The 27,737-nt window shown below is 41.2% G+C and overlaps 2 protein-coding genes across 7 annotated transcripts in view; one reads left to right on the top strand and one right to left on the bottom strand.

Annotated features, from left to right (window-relative positions):
• slc29a3 (solute carrier family 29 member 3) lies at positions 1–26,097 on the top strand. Of its 2 annotated transcripts, XM_062058434.1 has the most exons (8): positions 1–268; positions 11,051–11,130; positions 11,205–11,244; positions 11,342–11,532; positions 14,517–14,599; positions 15,795–16,021; positions 20,167–20,329; positions 23,496–26,097. In XM_062058434.1, the coding sequence occupies exons 4-8, from the start codon at positions 11,428–11,430 to the stop codon at positions 24,106–24,108; spliced, it is 1,191 nt and encodes a 396-aa protein (XP_061914418.1). In that variant the 5' UTR covers positions 1–268; positions 11,051–11,130; positions 11,205–11,244; positions 11,342–11,427; the 3' UTR covers positions 24,109–26,097. The 2 variants fall into 2 exon arrangements, with proteins under 2 accessions (XP_061914418.1, XP_061914417.1); XM_062058433.1 differs by having other exon boundaries at positions 2–268; positions 11,205–11,532; positions 23,496–26,096.
• unc5b (unc-5 netrin receptor B) overlaps positions 25,449–27,737 on the bottom strand; it is a 140,787-nt gene continuing 138,498 nt past the window's right edge. For 3 of the 5 annotated variants that reach the window (XM_062058429.1, XM_062058431.1, XM_062058430.1), the window contains one exon: positions 25,450–27,559. In XM_062058429.1, coding sequence (XP_061914413.1) covers positions 27,394–27,559 — 166 coding nt within the window. In that variant the 3' untranslated portion in view covers positions 25,450–27,393. Of the gene's footprint in view, positions 27,560–27,737 lie in introns of all 5 variants that reach the window. The other 2 variants (XM_062058432.1, XM_062058428.1) reach the window with 2 other exon arrangements.

Below are 27,737 nucleotides of genomic sequence, written 5' to 3' on the forward strand. Positions count from 1 at the left end.
TCACATACATATTAGAATTAAGTAGTAAATAATCCCAAGCAAACAATTTATATTTTAGACAGTGTAGAGCAGCACGTGTAATTGACAGCTCCTTTACTCTGAAAACACGAACCAGAAATGAGAAAGTTGATAGTCAACAGAATGGATTCGTTTTTGTGTCACTTGCTGTTTCTCGGCGCACAAGAGCAGAAAACGTCAGAGGACTGGCGGACTTTTATGTCGCTGTGACAGGAAAACACACAGCAGCGAATAACTTGGCGACATTGAGGTATGTTTGTATATTTACATATACAGCGTCAAATGGGTGGCCTGTACGCGTATGTGTATGAGTCAGAGTGTAGTAGCCAAACAAGCAGGATTTTTAGCTAGTTGTGTCCATGTAAACCTACTAGCATATCAACTACTAGCACATTAACATCACAATTAAAAGCGGTAAAAAAAACAAAAAACTTTGCAAATTTCCAAACTAACTTGCTCCGTCAGCAGTCTTGAGTAAGTATGTGTGTCATTGCTCTTTCCACTGTCATGTGAAGAGACTTCTTCCTCCTTGACATAGACAACTTTGGTTTGCTTTGTGCTGACTTTCTGTTTTCATTCCATAGGGGATTCAACATAGAATCCTTTCAATTCTGTCCATGCAACATTGCTTACCTTCTGTGTGTGTGTGTGTGTGTGTGTGTGTGTGTGTGTGTGTGTGTGTGTGTGTGTCCGTGATGCTTGCTGTGACTTTCCTTGCATTGGCATCCCTATCACACAAAGTTGTCACATGGCAGTCTTGCATCCACTCATGCAGTTGGTACAGTAGAAAACAATATCCATAGTGGATGTCAAATTCCTCATCATCAGAATTGTGAGTATTTTCCAAGAAGGACCTGCAAAAACTTCATAAGATTCGGAGTCACACACAGTTGAGATTATTTTCTGTACAGATTAAAATCCTTCTGACAGGTCATGGTTGTCCATCTCTTCAGTTTCTTGTTCTGGTCATATACAGTCGTAGTCAAAAGTTTACAAACACTTGTGAAGGACATAATGTCATGGCTGTCTTGAGTTTCCAATCATTTCTACAACTCTTATTTTTTGTGATAAAGTGATTGGAGCACATACTTGTTGGTCAAGAAAAACATTCATGAAGTTTGGTTCTTTTATGAATTTATTATGGGTCTACTGAAAATGTGACCAATTCTGCCAGGTCAAAAGTATAACATACAGCAATGTTAATATTTGGTTACATGTCCCTTGGCAAACTTCACTGCAATAAGGTGCTTTTGGCAGCCATCCACAAGCTTCTGGCAAGCTTCTGGTTGAAATTTTGACCACTCCTCTTGACAAAATTGGTGCAGTTCAGCTAAATTTGTTGGTTTTCTGACATGGACTTGTTTCTTCAGCATTGTTCACACATTTAAGTCAGGACTTTGGGAAGGCCATTCTAAAGCCTTAATTCTAGCCTGATTTAGCCATTCCTTTACCACTTTTGACGTGTGTTTGGGGTCATTGTCCTGTTGGAACACCCAACTGCGCCCAAGACCCAACCTCCGGGCTGAGGATTTTAGCTTGTCCTTAAGAATTTGGAGGTAATTGTCCTTTTTCATTGCCCCATTTACTCTCTGTAAAGCAACAGTTCCATTGGCAGCAAAACAGGCCCAGAGCATAATACCGCCACCACCATGCTTGACGGTAGATATGGTGTTCCTGGGATTAAAGGCCTCACCTTTTCTCCCCCAAACATATTGCTGGGTATTGTGGCCAAACAGCTCAATTTTTTTTTCATCTGACATCACATGGACAAAGATAAGACCTTCTGGAGGAAAGTTCTGTGGTCAGATGAAACAAAAATTGAGCTGTTTGGCCACAGTATCCAGCAATATGTTTGGAGGAGAAAAGGCGAGGCCTTTAATCCCAGGAACACCATTCCTACCGTCAAGCATGGTGGTGGTAGTATTATGTTCTGGGCCTGTTTTGCTGCCAATGGAACTGGTGCTTTACAGAGAGTAAATGGGACAATGAAAAAGGAGGATTACCTCCAAATTCTTCAGGACAACCTAAAATCATCAGCCCGGAGGTTGGGTCTTGGGTGCAGTTGGGTGTTCCAACAGGACAATGAGCCCAAACACACGTCAAAAGTGGTAACATAATGGGTAAATCAAGCTATAATTAAGGTTTTAGAATAGCCTTCCCTAAGTCCTGACTTAAACGTGTGGACAATGCTGAAGAAACAAGTCCATGTCAGAAAACCAACAAATTTAGCTGAACTGCACCAATTTTGTCAAGAGGAGTGGTCAAAAATTAAACCAGAAGCTTGTGGATGGCTACCAAAAGCGCCTTATTGCAATGAAACTTGCCAAGGGGCATGTAACCAAATATTAACATTGCTGTATGTATACTTTTGACCCAGCAGATTTGGTCACATTTTCAGTAGACCCATAATAAATTCATAAAAGAACCAAACTTCATGAATATTTTTTGTGACCAACAAGGATGTGCTCCAATCACTCTATCACAAAAAAATAAAAGTTGTAGAATATATTGGAAACTCAAGACAGCCATGTTGTTGCTCTTTTATCCTGCACTACCACAAGCTAATGCAACAACATTTCGTTCTTATCTGTACTGTAAAGTTCAAATTTGAATGACAATAAAAGGAAGTCTAAGTCTAAGACATTATGTTCTTTACAAGTGTATGTCAACTTTTGACCACTACTGTATATGTGAGCTATTTCAGAAAAGGGTGTATTGGCCCTAAGTCAATCACAGCGCAGATTGATTGTACAGATATGGTGTGGTTTCTGCTGGGCAAGTATGCCTGACGCGCCTCCTACAGCGCCTTGGGTCAGCTGCAGGGTCATCAGCCGGGGACCACCGCTCATTGGACAGGGATGTCTCCCTGCCACCCCCTGCAGCTGACCCATCTTATTGCCTCGACCCCCAGTACTTATCCCTCCTCCTCAGCCACAACCAGAAGATTCCCTTTTCTGCTTCCTCAGCAAGGGCCTTAGTTTTCCTCTGGAGCTTAGCCCCAGTTGTTCCCACATCTCGGAGCAGCCTTATAGTTGATGTACCGACAAAGCCCCGACAGCCTACTTCCACAGGGTAGATGGTAGTGGACCAGCCTGCCTCTCTGCACTCAGCAGCCAGATCTGCATACTTGGCTGCTTTGCGCTCGTAGGCTGCCTGGATTCCCTCCTCCCAGGGGATGGTGAGCTCAATCAGTATGGCAGACTTGGTAACAGCAGACCACAGCACGATGTCTGGGCGTAGTGAAGTGGTGGTAATTTCACGGGGGAACTGGAGCTGTTTGCCGATGTCAGCCCTCATACTCCAGTCCCTTGCCAGAGAGAGGAAACTGCGGGGGCCTCGTCGGCTGGTGTCTCCTTTGTCTTCCCCTGGCCTCACAAACATAACAGGAAGTTGCTTGGCTATGGGCTGGCTGTTGGCCTCTTGTCTACTGCTCTCCAGGACTTCGGCCAGTTTCCTCAGGACTTGATCATGCCGCCATCTGTAGCGACCCTGTGTCAGCGCAATCTTGCAGCCTGATAGCAAGTGCTGCAGGCTGGCGTTGGGAGCACCACACGGGGGACAGCTCTCCTCCTGGCCGAACCACTGGTGGAGGTTTCTAGGGCATGGCAAGGTGTCATAGGTTGCCCTGAGTAGGAAGCTGAGTCTGGCTTGTGCCATCTTCCATAGGTCGGCCCAGCTGATGGGTCTGCTGATGGTACCTTCCCAAGTGGTCCATCTTCTTTGGCGACCTTGAGACACGGCCTTGATGGTATATTGCTCCTGGTTTGCCCTTGAGACCTCCTCCACAACCATGGCTCTACGTTCCCTTTTTGTGGCCTTGGACCAGAGGCGTGGAGAATCACCCCAGCCAAGCCCCGCTCTCCCTACTTGCACCCTGCCAACTATCTCCTGGTGTTGGAGCATGCCAATGGCCTTGGCGACCTCTGGCCCTGCTTGCCACTTCCGGCCTGTTCGGGTGGGTACACGTGCATTCCTCACTGTAGGATCTGAGGATTCTTCCAGCTCAAGAACCAGTCTGGCCTTCTCTTGCTTATAGCCCAGGGTGATGGACTGGATCGGCAGATGCAGCGAAGTTGCCCCAAATAAGCCAGTGTCGGAGAAGCAACTAAGGCTGAAACGACACGTCGACGTAGTCGACGTCATCGATTACGTAAATACGTCGACGCCGTTTTTGTGCATCGACGCGTCGCATATTTACGTCACACTACCGTCATGGCGGAGCGCAAAAAATAGAGCAGAGCGAGCGAGGGGAAAAAAGCACGCCAAAAGTGTGGGAGTATTTCAATAAACGGCCTAATAATGTTGTTGTATGCACACTGTCGAGCGGAAATGGCCTATTACGTCACACTACCGTCATGGCGGAGCGCAAAGCAGAAGAGCGGTGCGAGCGAGGGGCAACAAGCACGCCAAAAGTCGTCAAAAGTGTGGGAGTATTTCAATAAACGGCCTAATAATGTTGTTGTATGCACACTGTGTCGAGCAAAAATGGCCTGTCATAGCAGCACAACGGTACGGGGGCTTCGGTTCGGTTCGGAGGTGTACCGAACGAGTTTCCACACGGACATATTAAGTAGCGTAGCGCACGTTGTGTAAACAATGCACACCGAGGCACAACACACGGCATGTTAGCAACGACCGGGCTACTACAACAAATAAAAAGCCAGAGCTGGAAGATCCTCCTGCCTCGTTAAGATCTCCCGTTTGGGAACACTATGGCTGCGCGGTGCGGAGGACGGAGGTTTGCCGACATTGTTCAGCAGCGGTAAGGCATGCTTCTGCCAACACGTCAAACATGCTAACCCATTTGAAGCGTCACCACCCCCAAGTAAACATCGCTTCAACAAAGAAAGACGAGCAAACAGCTCCCACCTCTTACTGCCAAATTAGGCAGGCTGGGAGGGGGGGAGGAGAAAAGTTAATCTGAGGCTGAGTTGACTTGAAACTGTTTAATGTTGCACTTTTTATATGTAGAAGAAAAGTTTTGTCATTTTATTTAATCTGAGCAACAACTTCCATCCATCCATCTTCTTCCGCTTATCTGAGGTCGGGTCGCGGGGGCAGCAGCCTAAGCAGGGAAGCCCAGACTTCCTTATCCCCAGCCACTTCGTCCAGCTCTTGATTAACGTGGACCCCGATTTAAACAAGTTGAAAAACTTATTGGGGTGTTTATCTTTATTTTTGCACATTTTAAAGCAAAATTAGCAATACTTTTACTTTTGAAATGCTTATACTATTGCAGAATATTAAGATTTGCGCTGGATGTTTACTTTTATATTTGCACATTAAAAAGCAAATAAGATACTTTTAATTTTGTTAAATGTTAAAAGTTTTAAATGTTTACATTGTTACAGAATATTTTGTCATGTTGTTGTCAATGTTGACTGAGTGGCCATACTTTTTTTTTTGTAAATAAAAGCCATGCCTTTTGAAAAAACTGGCCTACATTTATTTTTTCATCTTCATTTTAAATAAAAAAATAATCGGTAAAAGGAAAAATAATCCATAGATTAATCAGAAAAATAATCTATAGATTAATCGAGTAATCGAAAAAAATAATCTATAGATCAATCGATAGAAAAATAATCGTTAGCTGCAGCCTTAGAAGCAACGCGGTAGGCCCAGCCACTTTCGGATGTAGGAGTTGGCTAGTCTGTCCAACCCGTTGGTTGTTGAGGATGGAATCTCACACATCTTCAGTGGCCACATAACCCTTTGGTACAGTGTGAAGTTGTAACACCACAACTTGTACTTTCCAGGGAGCTGGCTCTTGTTGATACTCGCTAGGCCTTCTGAGAGTTGTTTCCGTGCTGCCTTGCTTGCGTGCTTGTCCGACAGGTCCGCATTGTACTGCCTCCTGAGGCTTTGGATGGACTGGTTGACCAGTAGAGGGATTTGCTCACCTCCTGCAACAAAGATGGTTTTGTCGCTCCTGGTGCCTTTGCGCAAGGAGAGGCTTCGTGACTTGGAGGGTTTTATCTTCATCCGTGCCCATGTCACTAGCTCATCCAGCCTCTTCAGACACCTTCTCGTGCATGGGGCTGTTTGCAGCACCACAGTGACATCGCCCATGTGGCTTCAGAGTGGTGGAAGCCTCTGCCCTGTCTGCAGCCTCATTCCTCCTACAGTCTGGCGGGCTCCGCGGAGGATGATTTCAAAAGCTGCGACAAAGAGGACTGGGGAGATGGAACACCCCATGGCAATGCCTACTTCCAGACGCTGCCATCCTGTTGTAAAATCCTGGAGGCTGAAACACATCTGGAAGTCCCTGAAGTAGCTGGTTACCAGGTTGATGATGGAAACAGGGACATGGAAGAACGCCAATGCAAACTGGATGAGTTTGTGCGGGACAGAACCATAAGCGTTGGCAAGGTCAAGCCACACCACGTGGAGGTCGCTCTTCTCCTGCTTGGCCCTCTGGATCTGTGCCCAAATCATTGAAGAATGCTCCACGCATCCTGGAAAACCTGATACTCCTGCTTTCTGGCAGCTGGTGTCAATATAGCCATTCTCTGTGAGGTAAGAGGTTAGTCTCTTGGCCATGACTGCAAAGAAGATTTTTCCCTCGACATTCAACAGAGCAATGCTCCTGAATTGACTGATGTTATGGGACTCCTGTTCCTTCGGAATAAACACCGCCACAGCTCTCTGCCACTCTGACGGAATGAGTAGATTCTTCCATGCTGTGCTCATTAGCTTCCACAAGCATTTCAACACTTGGGGGAAGTTCTTGTAAAGCTTGTATGGGATTCCGTTAGGCCCAGGAGCTGATGCTGATCTCGCTTTCTTGACGACTGCTCTTACCTCGCTCAGTCGAGGAGGGCAGCTGTCAAACTGCACGGTTGGAGGAGGTGGAAGAGGGACGTATCCTGGTGAACCTAACGGATTGTTCCTCTTTGAGTCGCTGTATTGGCCCCTGATGTACTGCTCAAGCTCCTCCTTGGTGGCTTCCAGCTTCCCGCTTCTTTTCTCCTCCAGAAGCTGACAGGCGTGCTTGAAAGGATTCCTCAAGAAGCTAGCTCTTTCTCCTTTCTTTTCCTGCGTCTGCGAATATGTTCTGCTCTTTGCATGTTGCCCAGCTTCTGTCTCACCTCGTCCCATAACACCTTCAGGCCTTTTTTCTCCTCTGCCGATGCTTTCCTCCATCTCCTGCACCAGGGCATCAATCTCGGCCTCCCTCCTGCCCTTTCTTGGGGGGAGATTGTGCTGCTTCTTGGTGAGGCTACCGAATCTAGCTTCAACATATATAGACGAACAACCAGTCACATTCACATCTAAGGACTATTTAGAGCCTCTAATTAATTTACCGTGTTTTTAAAAATTGGGAGGAAGCTGGAGTACTTGGAGAAAACATGTCTACTCCACAGAGTTGTTCCAACGGAGATTTGAATCCCAATCACTGGACTGTTGGGCAGGCGTCCTTCCACCGCGCTGCTGAATTGATCATTATATGGAATTGATTGTTGATTCATGGTGTACACTAATTGGCTATGAGACCGCAGCTATCTATTACTTTAGTAATCGAGGAATCTATTGATTAGTTTGTTTGATTAATCGAATAAAACACACTTTATAGCCTCAATAAGTATTTTAGGGAACATTGGTGAAATAAACAATTTTTCTGCTTGCCATAACCTTAACCCCCCCCCCCCCCCCCCCCCAATAAATGCACATTATCAACAATGACATTGCACTTTTAAAGGGGTCATATTATTATTTTTCTTCTACATTCAAAACACTTCTTTGTGGTCTACATACCATGTAATGGTGGTGCTTAGGTCAAATGTTTGCATAGATTATGTTTTACAGACCATCTTTAAACTGCTCTTTGACCGTCTCTTCAGGATACATCCTATTGTAGGCGGTCTTATTTAGGTACCTCCACTTCAATTGTGTCTTCTTGCCGTCATTGATAATTATAAAAAATATTGATGTAATCATTGTAGTATCGACTAGATACGCTCTTGTACTTGGTATCATTACAGTGGATGTCAGGTGTTGATCCCCCCATGGCGTTTGTTTACATTGTGAAGCGCCAGCTTGTAAGCGGTGATGCCGGTGAGCTATTGTTTAGTTTAGTTTATTAAGGATCCCCATTAGTCTACACCGCAGTGGAGACTATTCTTCCTGGGGTCCTTGTATCCTCCTACGGTGTGTAGTAAAGCATGTTTAGCTATTCCTCATCCTGAAAGGATGATACTTGTAAGCAACATACTTTATTTGTTGCCATGGATGCGAGGATTAGTGATTTACTTACTTACTTAGGCCTTAGTATTCCCTGAGAAACATAGGCCGCCGACGAAAGCCTTCCATCCATTCCGGTCTTGTGCCCTTCGGTCGAGTTGTTGCCATGACAGCCCCTCAGCCCTCATCTCCTGTTCCGTGCTTCTTCTCCAGGTTGTTCTTGGTCTCCCTCTGTTTCTTTTTCCCTGTGGGTTCCATGTTAGTGCCTGTTTGGTGATTGATTTATTTGGTTTTCTGAGTGTGTGGCCTATCCAGTTCCACTTCCTTCTCCTGATTTGCAGTTCCACTGGTTCTTGTTTGGTGAGTTCCCACAGGTTGGCATTGGTGATGGTGTCTGGCCAGTAGACTCCTAGGACCCGACGGAGGCAACGGTTTATGAATGTCTGTAGTTTATTGAGTATGCTATTGGTGGTTTTCCATGTTTCTGATCCGTACAGCAGGATGGATTTGACATTTGAGTTAAATATTTTCAATTTTGGTTTTGAGAGAAATGTTTTTTGCTCTCCATATTTTGTTTAGTATGTTGAATGATGTTCTTGCTTTCCCTATTCTGGATTTGACATCTTCATCTGCTCCTCCATCTACACTGATTATGCTCCCCAAGTATGTAAAACTGACTACCTCCTCTAATTGATTATGGTCCATTGTTATTGGTGTATTGTTCTTGTTATTGATACGCATGACCTTTGTTTTTTGTGAATTGATCTTAAGCCCAAGAAATGCAGCAGTTCTTTGTAGTTTTTGTGATTTGTCCTGCATCTGTTGGTGAGTGTGAGCCAGGAGAGCTAGATCGTCTGCAAAGTCTAGGTCCTCTAGTTGTTCGGTAAGGCTCCACTGTATGCCGGTTTTGCTGTTTTTGGTTGTTTGGTTCATGGTCCAGTCAATACAGAGGAGGAAAAGGAAAGGCGAGAACAGACATCCTTGCCGCACCCCAGTCAGGACCTCGAAGGCCTCCGATGGGCATCCGTCATGTAGGACACGACATCGCATCCCTTGGTAGGTGCTCTTGATGATGTTGATGAGCTTCGGTGGGATGCCATAGTGTGCCATCAGCTTCCACAGTGTCTCACGGTCGACACTGTCAAACGCCTTAGTGATTTAGAAGTAGCTAAAACACTGCCGACTGCGAATGGACGTTAACCGCTAGCGAGCTAGCCATGTCTTAAAGCACCTCTTTTTGAGCAGCGTTTCAGTGTTATAACTTCACCTTTATCGTTAGTTTTTAAGCCAAAATGCGTCCACTCTCCCTTTTCTGTCTACACACTGTGTCTGCTTTTAGTCTGTGATTGTGTGTTGAGAAAGAGAACTGGTACTTTTTAGAAGCGCCATAGTACCGATTATGATTCATTAGTATCGCGGTACTTCACTAGTACCGGTGTACCGCACAACCCTAAGTGAGACATTGGAGCAGAGGAGGCCGGTAGAGGGGGATGAAAGCGATTTTGACGCTATAAATATGGAACTTGGAGGCAAGCTATTTCGACATAAATGGATTGCTTACCCAAAATCAACGGGAAACGTCCCCGGCCAGCTGGACCAGACGAACAACTGTCCATTGAGTGAGTCACTTTAATATCGATCATGATACACGCAGCACGCCATGCGTGTTAGTACAACTACAGTACATACACTATCTGGCTAGCTCAGCTGTGTACAAACAAAAGATGAAGTGTTGTCTAATACTTTACAGACACTGTAATGTGATTGTTCATGTTTTTCAGTCAGTACAAATTTCTAATACTTTACAGACACTGTAATGTGATTGTTCATGTTTTTCAGTCAGTACAAATTGGTGTCTTATCGCAGTGTTGTGCATTACAAACTCAAACGCATTTCATGTTGTTGTAGAAGCTAACTTATCTCTTGCCGTAGTTAGCGTTTACAGGCCGATGTGTTCTTATGCTAGAAAAAGAGTTCCTTCATGTTCGCTCTTACAATAACAATGTCGCTAGAGCTTGGTTATTATACGGGTCAGGGACGGTAATGAAGTACTCTTGACTGTTTTTGAATGCATTTTTATTGTTATTTAGAGGTAGAATGGATTGCTCCCATTAGCTGCATTGCTAGCCACCTAGAACGAGCCGATTTTTTTGATTTTTTTTGTTTGAAAGCAAAACAAAAAAACCTTTTGTTTTTTTGTCTCCCATAATGATTATGAACGATAGGTAAAAGTCCCAAAAATGTGCAGTTCTTCTTTAAGACGACACCGTTGTGGAAACAGGAGTTCAGAACATTCAAAGACAAAACATTTAAAAGGAATCAAGGAAATGTAGTCAAATGTTCATCCTTGATTTCTAAATTAATACAGTGTATGTTCGTTGTTTTTACAGCATGCTTATCCAACTGGTCATGACATTAGGTACACATTTGCAACGCTACACGTTCTATCAAAATATTATGCATTTACATCGATAATAATGCTAAGTTCTGATTTTACTACAATTGTTAATAGTAGGAAATAGTTTTCCTGTATGTTTTATACACACAGAACAGCATTGTATGACTTTACAGCTGGATAATGTGACCATAATATTAGAATTTTACACAAAAGAAAAATTGCTCCCAATACAACATAACCACAGTAATGAACACGTCAACTTAATACCATTTTGACAGTCTTACTTGAAGCCTGTCATTAACATCAACATAGCATTACCGTATTAATACTGAGCATTATTATCTGTTTGACACGGCTCTTGTGTTGGATCTTGTTAGATTTTTTAGGGTTCATAAGATCATATACTCAATAATGAATTACATTTCTCTTTCTTATATTGTATTTGTATTACAGTGAGTACATGTTGAAGAAATATCAAGAAGACCATGGTCCCAAACTCCCAATACACCAATTTGTTTTCTGGGCAAATAAAAGTAAGCTTTTTTACTTTAGATTTTAAGTAGCTGTAACTTTGAATTTAACAGGCCTTTCTTTATCTAATTCGCAGATTTCTATATGACGCTTTCTGTATTTTTGGGCCCATCTTGGTGAGCGTGCTACACGTTCAAACAGTGCAAATGGGTGAAATAAGAAACCTCAACTCCTCCTATTTACCCGTTCACCTTGACAACGACACTTCATCAGAGGATGAGGAGAGCAATAATTCGACCCTGGACAAACGCTCCGTTCCCGATGACCGCTACTGTTTGGTCTACATCATCTTCTTCCTGATGGGCATTGGCTCACTGCTGCCATGGAACTTCTTCATCACAGCCAAAAGCTACTGGCTTTACAAAATGAGTAACGGCACTGAGGAGCAACGATCTGACTTCAGTGTGAGTATGACCAACAGGAGGGCTCTATATAGAAACGGTATGCACAATAGACCCCTTGTGTGTGTGTGTGTGTGTGTGTGTGTGTGTGTGTGTGTGTGTGTGTGTGTGTGTGTGTGTGTATGTTCAAGTGTATGTGTCAAAGGGATCCATGTGATTTTTGTGACTGGGCAGAGTGTCTTTCGACATGCCACCAGAACACAATAACCACATTAGAAATGCTTCTAGACTTTAGGACACTTAGATCTGTAAGCTAGAAAACCAAGTCTATGTTTACTATAATGTACCGGTAGTAAGGGCCCGATCTACTAAAGGTTTGCATGTATTAAAACACGTGCAAACATGATAGCACACGCACAGCTAATCTACTCGCATTGTGGTTTATCAAGACTACAACTGTTCTGCGGCCACTGTTTTGCGTCTTTATTTAAGCAGAGTTGCGCACAGGTGGCTGTGAGAAAGGAGGCGATTGCGCTCAATCGATTGAGAGAGAATATTACATTGTGACGGTGCGCTTGTATCACGGCGTCACTTCGTTCTCTCTGGCCAGGAGAGCGAGGACGCACCTGCACGCTGACAGCGGGAGCAAGCACACTGTCACAAAGACAATGTCAGTGTTGTGACTTGGAAAATATAACGTTTTGAGTGGGGTGTAGTCAGATGTACACCACATCGCGAGACACAAGCACGCACACAAGAGTCACAGAGTTTTATGCTGTCGTCATGGCGTCACATGGAGTTCAGTCAAAAGGACGCTGTGCGTTCAGAGGGCATTATATTAGTGCGCATTGACCAGTGGACCAGACCAAGTGGTCTTAAGGTGGACTTGTTATTTATTCATGGAGTCGCTAAATATTCAGTTTCATTTGATATGTAATGGATATATAGACATACAGTATATTGGATCATGTTTAGCATGAAATATTGTCAATTATTATCTAGATATGTACATCAAGGGTTTTTTTTCACCCTTTTCCCCTGTCAGTGGTATGCCCGAGGGAGGGGCTTGGACTACTGTTCATTCAGTCGGGGTGGGTGTAGGTAAGCAGGTTGGTTGTGGAGAGTTGGAGAATAGTGCAAACAGTGATTGGGGATTGTTGAGCGGCAGATGATTTTTTTTCATTCCTGCATTTTGTAAATACTTTTTTTTTTTTTTGTATTTACTTTTCATTTTCACCAATTTTTGCACTGTATATATTTTTGCACACTGTGCACTGGTGACCTGGAGTTGGTCCAATAAACATCCCCAACTCGAAATCTGCGACTGAGCCATCATTGGTTGAATGGTGATATAGTTTTTGAGCGAACCCGCAACATACATCTATGTACTTGTCATATTTGAGCTGTCAGAAATAAAACAGACATATCGTCTATTCAGCAATGTAATTTTATAGCTGAAGGCTGTTGTCTAGATCGTACTTCAATATATACTGGAGAAGGTTGTATATATATATATATATATATATATATATATATATATATATATATATATATATATATATATATATATATATATATATATATACAAAACCCAAAACCAGTGAAGTTGGCACGTTGTGTAAATCGTAAATAAAAACAGAATTCAATGATATGCAAATCCTTTTCAACTTATATTCAATTGAATAGACTGCAAAGACAAGATACGTAATGTTCGAACTTTGTTATTTTTTGCAAATATTAACTCATTTGGAAGTTTCAAAAAAGCTGGCACAAGTGACAAAAAAGACTGAGAAAGTTGAGGAATGCTCATCAAACACTTATTTGGAACATCGCACAGGTGAACAGGCTAATTGGGAACAGGTGGGTGCCATGATTGGGTATAAAAGCAGATTCCATGAAATGCTCAGTCATTCACAAACAAGGACGGGGCGAGGGTCACCACTTTGTGAACAAATGCGTGAGCAAATTGTCAAACAGTTTAAGAACAACATTTCTCAGATGGACTAATGCAAAGTGGAAAAGTGTTCTGTGGTCTGACGAGTCCACATTTCAAATTGTTTTTGGGAACTGTGGACGTCGTGTCCTCCGGACCAAAGGAAAAGAACCATCCGGATTGTTATAGGTGCAAAGTTCAAAAGCCAGCATCTGTGATGATATGGGGGTGTATTAGTGCCCAAGGCATGGGCAACTTACACATCTGTGAAGGCACCATTAATGCTGAAAGGTACATACAGGTTTTGGAGCAACATATGTTGCCATCCAAGCAACGTCTTTTTTTTATTGAACACCCCTGCTTATTTCAGCAAGACAATGCCAAGCCACATTCTGCACGTGTTACAACAGTGTGGCTTCGTATTAAAAGAGTGTGGTACTCGACTGGCCTGCCTGTAGTCCAGACCTGTCTCCCATTGAAAATGTGTGGCGCATTATGAAGTGTAAAATACGACAACGGAGACCCCGGACTGTTGAACAACTTAAGCTGTACATCAAGCAATAATGGGAAATAACTACACCTGACACGCTTCAAAAATTGGTCTCCTCAGTTCCCAAACATTTACTGAGTGTTGTTAAAAGGAAAGGCCATGTAACACAGTGGTAAAAATGCACCCGCGACAACTTTTTTGCAACGTGTTGCTGCCATTAAATTCTAAGTTAATGTTCGAAGTCGAACATTAAATATCTTGTCTTTGCAGTGTATGCAATTGAATATACATTTAAAAGGATTTGCAAATCATTGTATTCTGTTTTTATTTACGATTTACACAACGTGCCAACTTCACTGGTTTTGCGTTTTGTATTTGTGCGTTGCATGTCAACAACGTGACAGCACGCTGCAGGTTGGTCCATATGATGCCATAAATGTGGAGAGAAATTAGTGTCTCCACGGTGACAGCCGGTAGTACACTTCATTTAAAGCATCTATTATTTGGATCTTAGTAGATAAGGCCTTCTGTGTACTCCATGTATCAGTGACGCACTGACTCATTTAAAGTTTTTTCAACTGTCAAGCAACTGCAATAACAAATTGTTTCTCTGTCTATTCACAGGACTACTTTGAAAGTTACCTAACGTTTGCGTCTACGGTGCCCTCGGTGCTGTGTTTGATTCTCAACTACATCCTCGTCAACAGGTCACATGCACCATTTCATTCCCATTTTTCTCATCTTACAAAAATATCCATAAACAAAGGTCACAATACTGTAGTATGTATCTTATGTTTTTGTAAAACTCACTCACAATGTCTTACATAGATGCATACTTTGACACATTAATTATAGACTACATAAATCATGTGTGTTTCATGATAAAACTTTACGACAAAACCAACATTTTAACTATCTTGCAATTTCAGCAAGACAATGAACAGAATAGTTGAAGTACTTTTTCTTGGTCACATGTTTGTCTTGCTACTTGTCAAGCAAAGTTCAATCCTGAATTATGACATTAGAAATAGTTTTCATTAGAGATGTCCGATAATATTGGCCTGCCGATATTATCGGCCGATAAATGCTTTCAAATGTAATATCGGAAATTATCGGTATCGTTTTTTTTAGTATTGGTATCGTATTTTTTATTCTTTATTTTTATTTTTTAATTAAATCAACATAAAAAACACAAGATACACTTACAATTAGTGCACCAACCCAAAAAACCTCCCTCCCCCATTTACACTCATTCACACAAAAGGGTTGTTTCTTTCTGTTATTAATATTCTGGTTCCTACATTATATATCAATATAGATCAATACAGTCTGCAAGGGATACAGTCCGTAAGCACACATGATTGTGCGTGCTACTGGTCCACTAATAGTACTAACCTTTAACAGTTAATTGTACTCATTTTCATTAATTACTAGTTTTTATGTACCGTAACTGTTTTTATATTTTTTTACTTTCTTTTTTATTCAAGAAAATGTTTTTAATTTATTTATCTTATTTTATTTTATTATTAAAAAAAAAAAAAAGGACCTTATCTTCACCATACCTGGTTGTCCAAATTAGGCATAATAATGTGTTAATTCCACGATTGTATATATCGGTATCGGTTGATATCGGTATCGGTAATTAAAGAGTTGGACAATATCGGAATATCGAATATCGGCAAAAAGCCATTATCGGACATCCCTAGTTTTCATGGCAAAACTAAGACCTAAGTTATTACTCAAAAACTCTAAATTAACTTATTCTTCTTTTCAATTAAATCGCTGATCTCTATTGAATATAAAACAATTAAATCTTTATTTGTTGTGTTGCTGTATTGTTCTGCATAGCTGCTGAACTGTGAAATCAGTCTGCTCCATTTTGTATGTGTTGTCATTTTTCAGGCTGTCTCCAAATGTGCGCATCCTGTCGTCCCTCTTTGTCATCCTGCTGGTGTTTGTTGTGACCACGGTGCTGGTGAAGGTGGACGTCTCCCACTGCAAGTCAGAGTTCTTCGCAGGCACACTGGCCAGCGTGGCCGTCGTCAGCGGAGCTTCCAACATCTTCTGTGGCAGCGTGTTTGGTATCAGCGGTCACTTCCCCATGAGGATCTCTCAGGCTCTCATAGCAGGTACTGCAGTCTGCTGCTTACAGCACAGGAGCTCAACGTGTGGCCATTTTGGCTCTCAGCTAATTTTTTTGTCCTTCGGCATATTCTAAAAAAATATATTTATACATTATTAATTTAATAAATGGCTTTAAATGGTAACAAACACTATTTGTCCTGTACTTTTTGTACACAATGTTTTAAATTTTTTTTCAAGGATTCAGCACCCATTCATACTTTCTAAGGGTTGAGCGTGTTTGTTTGGACTGCTGCCTCACTAATAAGATAATATTTCTTAGGGGTGTCGCGGAATTGTCAACTCACAATATGATACTTAATACTCATGTTACAATATAAATAAATAAAATAGTAAACAATATAGATTGGTTTAACAGATTTTTGTTAATGAAAAACATTTGCTTGCAAAAGTTAGACATTTGGAGCCTGATCTACTAAAGGTTTGCATGTATTAAAACTTGATAGCCCACACAAAGTTGATCTCCTTAGCTTGTGCGCAGAAGATTGCGTCTCTGAAATGAACCCAATGGAAAACGCAATCCATTAAGCGTGTTTGTCTTCATGTATTTGCAGAATATATGCTGATTCTCAGAACGCCCACAATTCTGGGAGCAGGAGATGCAAAAATAATCAGTTAGCGCTCGCCATGTGATTAATCAAGACTGAAACTGTTCTGCAGGCGCTGTTTTGCATCTGTATTTGTAAAAAAAAAAGGAGGCGATTGCGCTGTTAATACAGACATATGAGATAGAGAATATTCCGTCAAGTTGCAAACTGCGACAAACACGTCGTCTATCTACAAGCCGCTTCTAATATAGTAATGCTCACACCCATGGTGGAAAATAGTGAGCTTTTTCCAAGTATTATTATCACAGGAGCACTAGAGGAAAATGAATGGCTAGGCATGCTACACACTGAGCAGGACGACACAAGAAGCTAGCCACTAAAATGTTAATGTAAAGTATGGGGGATCGATGCAGAAGTGACACTATTGATACCTGTTGAAGTAGCAGTATAGAAACCATACATGATAAAACAAAATATGTTTTATTTTTCTTGTTCTTATTACAAAATCCCTTTTTTGGTGGGGTTTTTTTTGTTATTGTTTACAAAGTCAGGGATTAAGTTTCTGGATAAAAGAAGGCTTTGAGGGCAAAACCCTTTTTTTAAAAAAATAGGAGCCAATAGTAGTTTTTGCTTTTGTTTGGGTATTGTGCACTAGACACTTAATTTTGTTAAATAAATGTGTGTAGCATTTAATACCATAAATGTTTTACATCATCTGATTTACAACAATATTGGCAAATTCTACATATGATAAGATAAGCTTTATAAAACTGGGTTATTGTGTTTAGTTACTTGCTCTAAAACATTTTTAATTCTATATTCCCCGCTTCCGCCATCCTAGTCACTGCCGTTGTGTCCTTGGGCAAGACACTTTACCCACCTGCTCCCAGTGCCACCCACACTGGTTTGAATGTAACTTAGATATTGGGTTTCACTATGTAAAGCGCTTTGAGTCACTTGAGAAAAAGCGCTATATAAATGTAATTCACTTCACTATATTCTATTGTCAAAGTATCACATCCGGGTCTCGGAATCGGATCAGGATTAAAGCCAAAAATATTGATAGGGACATCCCTATTTAAAATATATCTTCTATGGTATAGCCAAAAGAAAAAATGTCTTGCAATATGCATTTTGTTGTGTCTAAACACACCATCTCAACACCCAGGCACCTCCCAAGGTGCACCTAGGCGTGCTAAAAGTAGGTTCTGTTGATATTGCACTTCTACAGTATATCGCCCAGAAAAGATGTTACATATTATATTTGTGCTGCTTTTTCCACAATATAACAAAACACCACAGGTTGGAGCATATGATGTAATGGGTGTGCAGTAAATGAGTTGGTAAAAGCCGCATAGTACATATAAAAATACCATTTAAATAGGAAGGCCTGCACCACTTTTCTACTTGTTATTAATTGTACTCACAGGGCCTGATCTACAAAGATCCAAATACTACGTGCTAAACAGCAAGTGCAAACTATACAATTACGTGTACTATGAGTGAGACTGCATGTGCAATTGAAAAGTGGTGCAGACCGCCCTGTTTAATTAAAGTTTTTGTGTGAACTTTGTGACTTTCACCTTGGATACACTCATTGACTGCACATTCATGTTATCTTGCTCTTACCGGTGGCGTTTTTCTACGTTTTGAAACATGCAGCAGTTCATTATGTACCTCTTGTTATAGGCATTTTAGTTCTGCATTGCGTCTACAATAAAAACAATATTTCAAGTGCGCTGAAGATGCGCCCTGGGAGATGCTGGCACTAACTACGAGTGTGCGCTGCAATGTTCCAGACGAATAAAAATGCATATTACAAGAAGTTTTTTTCCACATAATTAAAAAACAAACGTCATAAAAAAAACACACCAGCAGACACCAAGAAATTCAATTTGTTTTAATCAGCCCCTTAAGTCATTCAGTAACTATAAACTTATAAAATAATATTGCTGATTAAGACCATGCTGCAGCGCGATTGTCTCATTTCTCACAGCTATTTTTGCACAAATGCCAGTTTGCACGTCCTTTCTAGACGTACTAAATACAGACACAAAACAGCCCCCACAAAAACCATTTTAGTTTTAAGAAATCCCACTGTGTGCTAAATAATTTTGTTTGCATGTTCTCCTCCCAGTGTTGTGGATGTTCTGATGATCAGCGTACATTCTGCATATTCATGAAGACAGACACGCTAAATGGATTGCACTCCTTATTTTGCTCATGTAGTGGATTGTCCGAAGCTTAAACAGCAACAAAAGTGAATTTAGTACAAAAAGTGTATTTACTCATAGTCAAAAGTGCATAAGTTGGATTGTTTTGTCCCTGCAAACAAACAGACGTCCTCCGGAGGACACACAACAAAAGCAATCTCTCTAGAGTCCTGGTCTCCTGGCCATTTTATCTGTTTCTTCGTGCGTCACGGTCTTGTGGTCTTCGACATGTTTGTTTTGCAACATCCTTGAATCCCTTAATCATACTTAGACAATCAAAACATTTTGCAGACAGGCTGGCACGACTTCATATTCAACTCTGAGTTTGGATTGTGTCAAGTTTGAGCGTGTTGAGGTTTTTATTTAATTGATATGATCAATCCGGTACAAGGATAAAGGTACATAATGATTTAGGTTGACAATTACAGTGGTTGGCAGAAGCAACTCCAACCTCAGAGGAGGATGCCAATTCAGTAATTAAATGTTTGTGAATGATCTAATATCCCGACATGGTTTCCCCAAAAAGATTAGGTCAAACAACGGCACCCATTTTAAGAAAACAGGTTATCATCCTCAGTCACAAGGTAAGGTTGAAAGGAGGAACCAGAAAATCAAAACAAATTGCAGACAGGCTGGCACAACTTCATATTCAACTCTGTCCTACATCTGGTTCTATTCAATGGTATAGAAGAGAAATGAAATGAGCGTACATTCTTGACAGACATGAAATATAGTTCAAAGGTCAGAAATTCTACTACACTCACTTACTCTGTGCACAAGTTTAGTAGATCAGTGGATGTGTTTTAGTACCTTTACCTTTAGTAGATCAGGCCCTCAGTCTTAGTAGATCACCTACGACACGCCCACTAGTAGTACACACCATTTTAGAGTTTGCACACACTGTTTAGCATGTGTTATTTGGATCTTAGTAGATCAGACCCAAATGTGCGCCAGTGTTTTTGCTTCACAATTTTACTTGTTCTAAAAAGTGATTTCTTAAACGTTTTTAAAGCTTTTGTCTTAGAGTTTTTATACTTCAGACTCTCAAAGGTGTTTTAATAATGTAGCACAATTTGTTATTTTCCTTATTTTCTGCCTCAATGATGCTTAAATCTAATGAACATATTCAGTCATGTGCAGGTAGGTGTCTATGAAGGTGAACTGCTTTACTAAGTAATTGTCGAGCTTTGAGGGTGTTTTATGTCTTTTAAAATAACGTATTCATTTAACCTTAAAGTGAAATATATGTGGAGGGTTGTGAGTACACACCATGGTGCCTTTATATGCTGCCTTTACTTTTAAGTCTTGACGTGTATTACTCGTACTAGCACTAGTATCTGTCAGGTGATTGGAGTGCACATTGTGTCTCAGGTCAGGCCATGGGAGGAACACTGAGCGCTGTAGCGTCTGTAGCAGACCTCGCCCTGGCGGAGGACGTGACAGACAGCGCCCTGGCCTACTTCCTGACTGCAGACATCTTCATCCTACTCTGCATCTTTGCTTACCTGCTGCTGCCCAAACTGGCCTTTTCAAGGTACACGACGAGTCAAACACTCTATTCCAAATGTGTTGTGAATAATCACTAGCAGAGATGACATTTGGAGCCTGAGGGTACGTTTCGTCCTTCATTGGTCACACACTTCACGTGTCGCAGTGGCATGAGATAAGAACGATATTTAGTTCTGAGTAAAGAACATTAACTCCATTAGCTCACCAGTTTATTGCCAAATGAAAAAGCTTTAAGAGTGATTTCACATGAACACAAAACTGTTTTTGAATGGCGCAGCCAGAGACAAGACCTAAATCCATAAGATATTCCCTTATCTTCTCATCCAAGTTTTCTGTAGTAAAAATGAGGCTTGGGATACAAGAGCTTTTATTTTGTATTAGTCTGATACGATATCAGCAAAAATCATACTTTTATGTGTGGAATGTCTTGATCAAGTGAAATTTCTCATAGAAATGTGGGTATGACAAAGACTAATCTTATGACAGATTTATGCTTTAGAGGTGGAGTGTTGATGTTTTTGGTCACAGTAATTTATTAAGTTAAGAGCATGACACAGTAAGTTGAATTATACGGACCCATTTGTTACTGAACACTTTCTAATACGTTTCTGTCTTATAGACTTAATGTGTAAGCAGTGTTGGGTTAGTTAGTGAAAACCAGTAACTAGTTACAGTTACTAGTTATTTTATTTCAAAAGTAACTCCGTTACTAACTCAGTTACTTACACCAAAAAGTAATGCGTTACTGTGAAAAGTAACTATTTAGTTACTTCTTTTTTTCTTTTTTTTAAGGCTCCCATTAATGCCCTTTTAGCCTTCATTTCAGTACTGTTATTGCACTGGAGAATAATACAATGTGTTGATCAACTTGACATGCATTTGCATCACTGAACTCTGCTAAGCAATGTGGTCTACATACAACACACAAAGACAAAGATATGTTTCAAAGGGCCAATTTATTTCAGGCCAGAACAAATTGACAAAACTATTTTAAATAGCTGCAACATAACATACATAAGTAACAAACAGCATAATAACAACATAGCTGTAAACCTGGCTTCACCCAAGGAAGGCACACATGACATACACAAAGCCTAACTAGGCATTTTTTCTCTCTCAATGAATTCGGAAATAAAATCATCAACACTGTACTGAAGCCCAGAACACTCTACGCATTTCCCCAGTTTTAGTTTAGAGATAAGGAAAGATTGGCCTGGCCCACTAGGATCCCTCTTTATGTTTGTGAACTTTATAGTCTATACATTTAGAGTGATGTGATAATCAAACACTCTAGAAGTCTAGAATGAAAGAGTATATAAGATAATTGACAGAGTGTGTATCTTCAGTGCTGAATGATGAGCAGAGGCAGAGATTGGAGTGTTTTCTTTAGCTCGCTTTCCATGTTTATGTACTCACTGTCCAGGTACGTGGAACATGTTTTCCATGCCATTTGCTGTTTGATGCCGGTATCATGCTAATTAGCTGCCTGAAAGCAGGTGACTCCACTGTAGAAATAGCCTTCACGTCTTCTAGCACATACGCTGCAATGGCTCTATCAACTTTGTCCTGGCTAGCAGTCCCTCCATTAAAATCCTTAAGTGGAGCTGAAGTGGCATCGGAGTCTGTGTCTCTATTTACTAGCTTCGTCAAAGCATGTTGCTTTTGTAGCTGTTTCAGCAGGTTTGAATTGCTGTTTTGGGCAGTAGATGGGATCTTTGATCCAAGACACAACTTACATTGAACTAAAATGTTATTTTCTTTGTGCTCGACAAAAGAAAAGTAGTGAGTATATCTCCATGTTAAGAAACTCGACTTCTGGCTCCGCCATGATGTCTTGTTAGTAAACACAGACACGCCCCCCCCAACCCCATGGTTGGTGAATTGCCACAATGTCCCAACAAGGCTGAGACGGCAGCAAGGGGGTGAGGGTGTCATGTTTTGGGCTGGAATCATGGGGAGAGAGCTGGTAGGTCCCTGAGGATGTGAAAATGACCTCTGCAAAGTATGTAGAGTTTCTAACTTTCTCCCATGGTACAAAAAGAACAACCGTACCCTCCGACAAAAAATCATCTTCTTGCATGACAATGCCCCATCTCATGCTGCAAAGAACACCACTGAGTCACTGGCTGCTATGGACATAAGAGGAGAGAAACTGATGGTGTGGCCACCATCCTCTCCTGACCTCAACCCTATTGAGAACCTCTGGAGCATCATCAAGCAAGAGATCTATGAGGGTGGGAGACAGTTCATATCCAAGCAGCAGCTCTGGGACGCTATTCGAACATCCTGCAAAGAAATTAAAGCTGAAACAGTCCAAGAACTCACAAGTTCAATGGATGCAAGGCTTATGAAAGTGATATCAAAAAAGGGATCCTATATTAACATGTAACTCAGCCTGTTTAATCAAAACTTATTTCAATCAAAAATATTTTAATTTATATGGTCTTATAATGCTACAAATCAGTAACCAGTTTGAGTTCTTTACAGCCTATAAAATGTCTTGAAACGCTGTTGCGCTTAATAATTTGGAACAGTGGACTTTTAACTTATTTATTGTATTTATTTATTGTAAAAATACATTTCGAGATTTGTTCAATGAAATTTTAATTAAACTCTAACGGCTGATGACTTGAACATTATACTGACTGACATTTGCATAAATTATTTATGAACATTTGAGTAAAATCTACTTTGCATAATAATTTGGAACACAGTGTATATTTATTTGATACTTATTTATATTGACAAATGCTTTAGACTGCAATATTGTTCAATTAAGCACACCTATTGCATTTGTCTAGACTGCAATATTGTTCAATTAAGCACACCGATTACATTCGTCTAGCTTGTGTGCTAGTGTGTGCTTCGCATTGTGTAGCTGCTAGCTCCTAGTAGTCATTCATTTTGTGAATGACTTGACTAAAATACAAGAAAAGACCAACCTGGAGTCCTTATTGGAGGACATTCAGACGGCTGTCCAGCTTTGCACGAGTAAACACGCCGCAGAACTGCTTGTATCGCAGACTTTACATGCGAGCCGATATCATCTGATTTTTTTTGCTGATAATAAACCGACATCAATATCAGTAGAAAGAATACAACTTTGTTATTTAAAAAAAATAACGTGTCAGCTGGGAAAGGCTCTATACTGTATGACTTAATGATATCGTGTCTCGTCTTTGTCCGTGCAGACGCTACATGGAGGCCGCCCCCTTAAACAGTCCATCAGAGAGCAGCGACGCAGCAACAACATTCCACATCCCGCCATTGAAGCCCATCCTCAGGAAGACGTGGGTCCTCGGTCTGAGCGTCTTCAGCGTGTTCTGTGTGAGCATCCTGGTGTTTCCCGCTGTGTCGTCTGGCATCCAGTCCGTCAACAAGGACAGCGGGAGCCCCTGGACCACCACCTACTTTGTGCCCCTCACCTGTTTCCTGCTGTACAACGTAGCGGACTTCTGCGGCAGACAAGCCACAGCCTGGCTGCAGGTGCCTGGACCCACCAGCCGGGTTCTACCAGCTCTGGTGCTTTGCAGGTCAGCTTTGGTGCCACTCATCATCTTCTGTAACTACCAGCCCAGGGACCACCTCCACACTGTGCTCTTCACTCATGATGCGTACCCAGTGGTCTTTAACTGCCTGCTCGGGCTCTCCAACGGCTACTTGGGTACTCTGCCCATGATCTATGGGCCAAAAGTGGTTCCCCGAGAGCAGGCAGAGGCCACAGGGGTGGTCATGTCCTTCTTCCTCACCCTGGGACTCGTTGTTGGATCCGCTCTGTCCCTCCTGATTGTCCACGCCATCTGATGAGTTTGTCTTTCACACATCAGAGTCTTCCAACTCACTAAGAATCCATTCTTGATTCAAACCGATTCTCGCTATATTTGGTATAATGATTATACTAAAACTTTTTAAAAACGGTTTACAAGAGCTCCTTTTAGTTGCTGATGCATGACATATATGCACAGCGAGTATGACCTAAAAAATGTAGGACTCAAGTTCATTAAGAGTATCTAACAAAAAAAGTCGAAAAAAAATATGAATCCAAAATATTTTGAGGACTTTATTGTCCTTTAGCCATTGGGCTTAAAATTATTTCCCATTGTTTCGATGTATTTGAAATGAAAATATTCAAATTAAACATGAAAAAAAGAACTCCGTTCAGAGTAACTCAACCAAAGTTATGGACAAAAATAGAGCAGACAATTTACCTCAAAGGACACAAAAGTCCACAATGCACTCTCAGGGTTGTCAATTGATTTAAAAAAATAAAATAAAAAATCGATTCTTAAAAACTATGAATCGATTTATAATAAATATGAATCACAATTTAGATGTGAATATTGTTTTAAGCTCCCTTATGAAAGCTGCATCACAAATGTAATTTGTGTGGGTGTGTGTCACGTGACCAGCAGTGTCATAAACAAAAGAAAAAAGTGGTTAGTTTAAGGACAATTTGAATTTGGACAACTGAGATCATTTGGACCTGATCTCGTGAAATCCATCCATCGATCCAATTTGTACGCTTGTCCCTCTCGGGGTTGCGGTCACGTCGCCACCTCATCGCAGGACTCGTGGAATCATGTTTTTAAAAATATGTTGAAAGACTTAAAGACCCACGACTGAGCGCATTTCCTGAATTCTTCTATCACAAAACATTTATTCGTCTCCATTAAAACAACCAAAGTGCGCTGTGAGGACCATTCATCGCACTACTTGACTACCTGCACATCCATCCAACTATTCATTTTATACCGCTTGTCCCTTTATTCACAGACATACTTTTTATACATTGTTGTTTACATATTGTTGATATTATCGTTGTTGTGCGTGGACAATAACTGCCATCTATTTTGGTGCCAAAGTGTACGCTACAACTGTTGGGAAAGTACGAGCTATTACGACGTTGACCGGCAGAGGGCAGTAGAGGGCAAGGTTGGGCGATCATGTTCTTGTTCTTTTCTAGACTTTCTACTGGAAATACTTGACATTTTAACAGCAGGAAAACATTCAATTGTGTACACATTTTATTTTAATTGATTATTCATTTTCATAAAATAATTTTCTGATACACCAATATACTTGTTGTATATTAAAGTACAGTATTCCAAAGTGGAAGACACGGTACAAGTGTGTCTGGACGTAAACCTCAAAGCAAATATCAAATGCTAATGTTTAGATATGCTTCGGGTTCTAATTGCAGATTCATTTAATAAACTGGCAGAGAAAATCAAAAGTCAATTTCATACCTGAGGGGATTAAGGCAATGGTCTCATGAAATATTTACATTTTGGACACAATGTGTTGTTAGCTATTACACAGTAATGACTGTGCGTTGATCCATATTGCTATACAAGCTGTACACGGACTACTCTTCAGTATGTAATAAAAAGGTTGCAGGTAATGTGCTCGGTGTACTCACGTTTCTTCAAGATCCTGCCAAAAAACAAACCACACCAAATCCTTTTTTTAAACTAAGAAATATAATTTATTGCATAAAAATTATATTTAGTTACAGGTAAGAAGGCTAGATGTTTATTTACAACTGGTACTTTACAGAGATAAAATGTCACTGAAATACATTTGCTTTTCCTTCCATTTTTTTTTTGTAATTTTCTTCCATTTTTTTTCCATTTTTTTATTGAAACAAAGGCTTATTTCTTTTTCAAGAGGAGCGATTAAGGAGGAGTCCATCCATCTGCAGCAAAACAGCATCAATGCTACATGGAAACAATCCAATAATAAATACTGCTTACACTTCCGGTCCTTTTGTTGTACTGAAACGATTGTGTTGAGAATGTCACACTTTTTGTAATAATCGTTGATCCATTCGGGAGAAATAATAATAATAATTAAAAAAAAGTTAAGCATTCTTATTTTTGTTGGATAGAAAATCAAAAACCCTGTCTGTTATGCTCTTTATTTGAAAAAATATAATTACTCTTCCAGGAAAGCAAAAGAAGTCAGAATGCTTTTCTTGTCTTTTGCACTTGCATAGAGCAGACACACACACACACACACACACACACACACACACACACACACACACACACACACACACACACACACACACACACACACACACACCCGCACACACACAATCTAATGGGTCGATGCAAGCTTTTTTTTTTTTTTTAATGTGGACCAACCAAAATATCCACATAATAAAGGTGGGCTGTTAAGAGTTGTGCAGCACACACATTCTATTTCCAGTTCAATCACACACAGCAGCGACATGACTCACTGCTCAAGTGGTACTGCAAAGTGTTTTGGTTTTGGGATTTGAAAGATATGAAGACGTTTGTGTTGTATTTTTTTTCTTGCTCTTTCTTCCAAACTTAACACTTTGGGATGAGAAAATAGCTTGAGGAGTCCTGACCACAAAGCAGGCAGATTAGGAAAACACAAAGCATCTTGTCTTGAGGTAAAAGTTACACACTCTCGCTTGCCTTGTTCGTGCACGGCCTCGCTAAATGGAGACTTTTGTGTGGGGGAAATGTACGCCTGCTTTATGGAACGACGCGCAACTTAAAAAAAAGTGTGTCCCCCCCGCGGGGGGAAAGTTTTAAAGGATGACCAGAAAACGGTGGTGAAGGAGATTACGGCGAGTTGCGGTGATGAATATACGCCGAGGCTTTGAGGCATTTTGTTGGTAGGAAAGAAAGAGTTGGACTTGGGGAGGATTTCTCCCAAATCCCAGCCGATGAATGAGCGTGTGTTCTGAGCGCGTCTGCCGCCCCCAGGTGGGCGCGCACTTGTTGCGTCCGCCCACGACCACGGTGGAGATTTGCAAACAAAAAGGCGCCTGACTGGCCTGAGGTGCGATGGCGTCGGATGGTGCGCTTCCTCCCGTGCTGCCGTCCCACGTTGGCTGTTGTCGGCGTGGCGCGCATACATTCTTCTTTTGTTTCCTACGTGGCGAAGCAGCTTTTTCTCGCCACGTGGGGACTTTTTAAGGGCTTTCAAACGTCGGCGTGTCGGTTTTGGGTTTTTGAAGTGAAAAAGAGGTAATCGAGTACATGAAGCGACGACTACACGTACGTGCTGTCATAGGCAGGTGCATTGTTAGCATTCTTCTTTGCCTGCCGCCAATCAACAGTCCCCATCTGTCGTCATGACGACGAGCACCTCGCTCTTGCCCATCTCTTCCAGCGCCGTCGCCAGAGAGACCAGGTCTGCGTCGCCTTGGTGACAAGCTTCCCATAAGTCCAGTAGGACACCTGTGGGGCTGGGCTTGGTTGCAAAGTAGTTCAAGTACCTGAGGAGGCAAAATAAACACACCTTTATTACATCGTATCAAACTGTAATTACAACATCACACTCACACTGATGTGTGTGTGTGTGTGTGTTCTTGTGTGTCTACCCTTCTTGACACATCAACTAATCAAATCAAATCAAATCAACTTTATTTATAAAGCACATTTAAAATTGACCAC

This window comes from Entelurus aequoreus, linkage group LG09 (assembly GCF_033978785.1).
Source record: "Entelurus aequoreus isolate RoL-2023_Sb linkage group LG09, RoL_Eaeq_v1.1, whole genome shotgun sequence".
Taxonomy (NCBI): Eukaryota; Metazoa; Chordata; class Actinopteri; order Syngnathiformes; family Syngnathidae; genus Entelurus; species Entelurus aequoreus.

What these genes read in the sequence shown, in the direction of transcription:
- slc29a3 (XM_062058433.1), top strand. Translation starts at nt 11,275, where the DNA reads ATGGGTGAAATAAGAAACCTCAACTCCTCCTATTTACCCGTTCACCTT. An exon ending in AACTACATCCTCGTCAACAG is followed by an intron (nt 14,600 to 15,794) that starts GTCACATGCACC and finishes GTCATTTTTCAG; the next exon opens with GCTGTCTCCAAATGTGCGCA. An exon ending in CCCAAACTGGCCTTTTCAAG is followed by an intron (nt 20,330 to 23,495) that starts GTACACGACGAG and finishes TTGTCCGTGCAG; the next exon opens with ACGCTACATGGAGGCCGCCC.